Genomic DNA, 6,000 nt, shown 5'->3' with positions numbered 1-6,000 from the left:
AGTGTATGCATTTCTGGATGTGTATACTAAATATTTTTCTACGTGTGTGTGTGTGTGTGTGTGTGTGTACACATATTTTACAAATTAAATAGAGTAAACAATAAATAAAAAATATAAAAATATACAGAGTTGAATATGTGCAAAACAGTGGCGTTACTGTACAGTGTGGAGTGCATAATGTTAAAGTTCCAGTAGTGAAGCTGAGGTGTCTATGACGTGTTCAGCAGTCTGATGGCCTGATGGAAGAAGCTGTCTCTCAGTCTGCTGGTACGGGACCGGATGCTGCAGAACCTCCTTCCTGATGGAAGCAGTCTGAACAGTTTATGGCTGGGGTGACTGGAGTCCTTGATGATCCTCCCCGCTTTCCTCAGGCAGCGCTTCCTGTAGATGTCTTGGAGGGAGGGAAGCTCACCTCCAATTAACCATAATAGCTGGAAACGCGTGTTTGGCAGAAATGAAGGAACATGTTTTGTTCGTTTGTTTGTTTCTACACGAGCTTTGTGTGATTTAAGTATCTGAGGCTGAGACCACGGGACTGTAAACATGATTGTTGGGCTTCATTTCTGTGCTAAACAGTCATTTTAAGATTAGCTAGTAAATAACAATTAGCTGATGTTGTTCATGAGACTAAAGTCAGTGTAAATATGAGATGGCCAATATTATAGTTATTATACTAATCATTATTAGTTATTACAGCAGTGAGTTTGAACTCTCAAATCAAATCACTTCTATTGTCACATCACATGTGCAGGTACACTGGTGCAGCACATGTGAGTGAACTCTGTCAAACACTGAGCTTCAGTAAAGATTCAAGTTGCAGCTATTTATATGTCCTATCACCTTAAATCTTCACTCAAAGACACTCGAGTACCTTTGACAGTGTGTATACAGATGTATTACATATAAGAGACAAATATTGTTCCTTCAGTATGTTGGCATTATTACATTTGTCTCAATGCTTACATATATGTGTAAAAAGCAAATGTACGAGCTGTGATAACCGTGTCTGATAGAATGAAGAGTAGACTGATATATGAAATATTCCTTTAATGGGTGAGAAAATGTCCAAATGTCTTCAAAATGAAGGACGCATTTGAGGGCTGCATTTGGATCAGCCTTTGAATTGGGACAGCCTTCGTCGCGCCGCTGTGACGTAATCGGCCTTAAAATGCGGCCTTTAAGGCTGTAGACCCTGACTCGGGATACAGCTCAGGACGCGCCTGAAGGTGCTGGACGAGCACAGGTGAGAGCAGCAATCACAGAGCGTGTTTACAACAAAACTTTATTGGCAAACAATGAAAAGGCCAAAGTGATCGGCTGACCTCATCGTTACATCAGAAATAAAACAAGAAACCCGCTGCTGACGATAAAAAGAAAATAAAAGTAATGGACCAAATGAAGAGATGTCAGGGTCAAGAACTTTGACCCTAAATCACAGTGAAGACTCAAAAACGAGGAGACGCGACTGAACTACAGGTGGTCTGAAGGTTTCTTCTTCTGCACTCTGTCTTCCACAGACTCGGATTAACTTTATACTCACACAGTGAGGAAGAATAGGATCCCCACCTTGACCTTTGATCTCTAATCTCTGCAGCTGGAGGGAAATGGAGGAGCAGCCTGCAGCGGCTGAACTCTGCCGGCAGGGGGCGCCAACACACCTCAGCCGAGCCATCTTAGCTGGTCTGTGAGCCAGAGGTTACACTCCCCACGAAGAAACGCTGAACTCTGTCCACGTGACCTCCCCCCCACACACACACACTTTTTTAATACAACTTTGAATTGTTTAAGTCGACAGAAATAGGTTCGATTATTTAAATCTAATACATTAATTTTGATTTTGTAAATATCTTTAATTCTTAGCAAGATGAACACAAAAAGACTGAACATGCTTTCTTGTTTGTTCAGGATTGAAAAAATAATTAAAAGAAAAACCAACAACAGAGCTGCTGCCTCGTCAGCTCCTGGCTGTGAACCCGGTCCCGGTCTTCCGGCGGCTGTGAACACGGTTCCCCGGCGGGGTGTTTTCGGCCGGGTTTCGGTTGGTCCCGCTGCGAGACTCGCTGCTGGTTTTGGTGCTCAGAAAAAGCGGGGGAGTGATTCCTCTTCACCCCGCCCCTCTCTGAAATCGTTCCACTACGTCAGCTCGTCCCGTCCGCTCGGTGAAGATGTCTGCGACGGGCTCAGGCGGCTGTGGACCCGGGCCCGCCTCGGGCGCCGGCTCCGGGGCGTCCAACCCGCGAAAGTTCAGCGAGAAGATAGCACTGCACACCCAGCGGCAGGCCGAGGAGACGGCCGCCTTCCAGGAGGTCATGATGGACATCACTTCGACCAGGGTGAGTGAGAGGCGGCGGCAGGAGGAGAGCTGCCGGAGGAAGCGAGGCCTTGTCCGGGCTCGTCGGGCTCCGGATAAGCGCTGTGCGGTGTCTCTGCGCGGCGCTTTGCTGAGATTTGGCGCTGTTTTAGCGGCAATCACCTCGTGGGGACGCAGTGTGTGGGTTTTGTTGGGTGTTTGTCTCTCCGGGACGCACTGCTCTTCATTTCCGATACATCGTTAGCGCTCGAAGCTAACGCGGCTAACTTGTCTTGTTTACTATGTTACGTGAACGTCGCTGTCAGCCTCGCAGTGCCCCGCAGAACTCCGTCTGCGCTCGCTTCAGCGTCCTGCCGATTGGTCCGAGCTTCAGCTGCGGGACACATGGCCTCACTCTGACTCTGGAATACTCTGATGTACGGGGAGTTCACGGTCCACTCGGATCGTCATCCCTCCTCCACGGCGCTCACAGCGAGCAGTTTGCTGCTGTGCACTTTACTCTCGTCTGTTGCTGAAGTCTGCTGCGGCTTTACAAACCTCAGCTGGCTGTCGTGACCTTTAACCTTCTAAATGAGGCCTGTGGAGTCTGAGATCTGTGGGTTTTTCAGGATGAATGTGTTGGGATGTTCACTCCTGGGAAGATTGTGGCATCCTGTTAGCACACCTGAGTGCTGCAACACTTCTGCTTTTACACAGGTGCTCACACCTGCTGCTGAGTCAATCAGTGGGCAGCAGCTAGTTGCTCCTCTTGAGCTCCTCTGTAAGGATGGACGGGTTTCAGTGAGACTGGTGCTGTGAATCGTTTTTCTGCCTGTGACATGAATGAATGCAGAATAATCCAACCCTGAACATAGAGCTGGGCGATAGAACGATAACGATATGTATCGCGATATAACTTTTACTCGATAGAGAAATTAAGCTATCGCGATAGACCTCGCCGCTCTTGTCCTCTTAAAAAAAAAAAAAAAAAAAAAAAAAAAGGTCAGCCAATCCAAATTAAGTAGCGCAGAGCCGAACCAATCACAGCCGCAGCGTCACGTCTCGTGACTTGTTACGTGCAGCACAAGTGCCAAGCCACACGTGTGTTTGTTTGGGAAGCAGCCAGCGGGTAATGGAGGAAATGAGTGTGCCGACTAGAAAAATCAACCGAGCGTGACCGAAGAGAAAACAGATGATGGTTCCAACGCCGGAGAGATTGTCGAACGGAAGAGCCATAGAAGTTCTGTAGTGTGAAGGTATTTCGGCTATTTCAAGTCTGACAAAAAACAGAGTAGCGTGCACTGTAAATTGTGCCGAAAGCAAGTCTGGAAATACAATAAACTGGTGCATGCCCCTCTGCTTTTTGATCGCCGTCCATATGACTCTGTTTCTGCAAAGTCTTCCATATCTGAAGTAGGAAAAATGGCCAAACTCAGGGCTTGTTGAAAATCAGCCATTTGAAGCTGTAACCAAACGACTCCCAAAGAATTCAGCGATGAGTCAGTTTGTAAGGAAACGTGTACGGGTCACTGACTCAGGGCTGCGAGGAGGTGATCGCATGTGCAGTAAATCACCGTCACGCTCTCACAGGAAGGATGTCGGCTTTCAAGCGTTAAAATTAGAGCAGGATGTACTCTTCAAATGAATGTAGATCTGTGGCAGTGCAGATGAAGAAGTAAGGATAAACCCCCCACCCCCACCCCCGTGGGTTTTTCAGATCATAAACCTTATCAGCAGTCTGAGTGGGACGTCCTCGCACTGCAGGTGGAGCGTCACGTGGACACAGGACGGCGTTGTCGGCATAGAGGAGGATTCTTACAAAATAAAACGGGTCCATGTTGGAGTTAGCTCAGGCGTCCACAAACACATGGATGGAATATTTCTGAGCTAACGGTTTGCTGTGATTACACTGCCTCATTAGCGACGGGGAGCCATCTTTAATTATAACATTAGCGGTTTTCCAAATTTTGGGTTCAGAATTACAGGAAATCGGCTTTAGTTCATTAAAAAGTTGCATTTCTGAACATGAAACTCTCATCCTGTGACAGCATGACGAGAAAATAGTCGCACGAACAGGGGCTTTTGTTTGGGTGTTGCTAAAGGTCGTTTTTGTGGGCGTGGCCTCCTGACGTTTTGTCCTGACTGAGAGGCAGACAGACGAGCTCACGCTGGTCACGCCGTCTCTGCGCTGATGTATACCGCAGCGTGTACGGCGCCTGCAGCCTGAAGCGATGGACACGGGTTGTGATCCTCATCAGCCTCGGCAGAGACGACGTCTCGGGCAGCGAGGAGGTCCTTCACAGCCTGAGGAGACACTGTGGGTGGAGCTAGAGCTGGGCGATGTCTTTGTGAGGGAGGTCATCTTATTATGGAGGGAAAGCTTTTCAGTCCAGTTTGTGTTCTTCCAGCTGAGCTCTGTGCTCGGCACAGGAAGTCTGAGTTTATTTTCAGAGGCCTGCCTCTTCTCACGATGGAGATGATGGCAGCGGCGGGCAGATGTGTGGTTCGTGGCTGATGTCTCTGAATTCCCCAAACTTCACGGACAAAAAAGGAAATTGTTTGTTGTGACGAGTAAGTTTAGAAGTGGGGAACAGATGACAGCCTCGTGGCGTCACAGCAGGCGCTGATGGCGCCGTGCGAGCGCTCCGAGCTGCTGGTGGTTTCTGTGCAGGTCTTTGGAATGACATCATCAGCTTCCTCTGCAGAGGCCTCCTCCTCCTCGACGTTGTGCCGCTCGCGGTCCTGGCTCTGGTCTGTGGGACCCTCCAGAGCCCAACCGCGACCCGCTACACTCAGCAGACAGGAAAGGGCCGGGCTAGAAACTTTCAAAATAAAACCTGAGGCCATCATATTAGGCATAAGCTTTTTAGCACAAGTTGGATCTTTCATGTGGATAATGGAGCGTTTGAGCCGCTGTTCTGACTTCATTTGACTTTACTGTGCAGAGCAGCTTATATACAGATGAGGTCGAATAAAAGGTGGCAGCAGTTATGTCTACAGATGTTTATATCGCTGTACAGATGTGTTGATCAGTACATCTGCACATTGTCCGTAGTATTCTGGGATGCAGACGCGTGTACCTGTTTCTTTGTTCTGACCCCTGTGTTGGCGAGCGTGACCATAAACTGCAGCCTGATGCGTGGATGTAATGGCCGCTCGTTTGCGCCGCTCGGCCTGAATTAAACGGCGTTTGTGGACGAAGTTGAGCGTGGTTATGTTACGTGTCATGGAGGAGGAGCTGATGTTAAAGAGGAGGAGGTGCTGTGTCTGCCTCCTCCTCCTCCTCACCGTTTCCAGGAACGCTTCAGGAATACGTGGACGTGACGTGAACCCGACACAACCTGAAACCGTCAGAGCAGAACTCTGCGCCGTCTCCTCACATCTTAAGCTGCTCTTCAGTTAAACTGGCGCCGTCACTTCACTTCAGATAAGGAAATACCTCGGTGTTCACATCAACGAGGACCTCACTTGGAGCACACATACGGAATTCCTTATTAGTAAAGGCAGACAGCGCCTCTATCACCTGAGGCGTCTAAAGAGGTTTAAGATCTCCAAGAATATACAGAGGAGATTCTACACTGGTGTCATTGAGAGCATTTTGTGCAACAACATCACGGTGTGGTACGGGAACTGCACAGTACAGCAACAGAAAGCCCTGCAGAGGGTTGTGCGCACAGCTGAACGCACTATGGGAACATCTTTACCAGCAC

General features: G+C 48.5%; 1 protein-coding gene across 1 annotated transcript in view; it reads left to right on the top strand.

Moving 5' to 3' along the window:
* Nucleotides 1-2,129: 2,129 nt before the first annotated feature.
* Nucleotides 2,130-6,000, top strand: part of LOC146623619 (CREB-regulated transcription coactivator 2) — a 30,804-nt gene continuing 26,933 nt past the window's right edge. The window contains exon 1 of the mRNA XM_085366749.1: nt 2,130-2,333. Within this exon, the coding sequence (XP_085222875.1) occupies nt 2,166-2,333 (168 nt within the window). The 5' untranslated portion in view covers nt 2,130-2,165. The remainder of the gene's footprint in view (nt 2,334-6,000) is intronic.

Source organism: Diplotaxodon limnothrissa, linkage group LG11, assembly GCF_057381915.1.
Source record: "Diplotaxodon limnothrissa isolate DT_005_m linkage group LG11, D_limnothrissa_male_GT1.1, whole genome shotgun sequence".
Taxonomy (NCBI): Eukaryota; Metazoa; Chordata; class Actinopteri; order Cichliformes; family Cichlidae; genus Diplotaxodon; species Diplotaxodon limnothrissa.
Note: the sequence above shows the minus strand (reverse complement) of the source record. Positions and strands in the feature narration are given on the sequence as shown.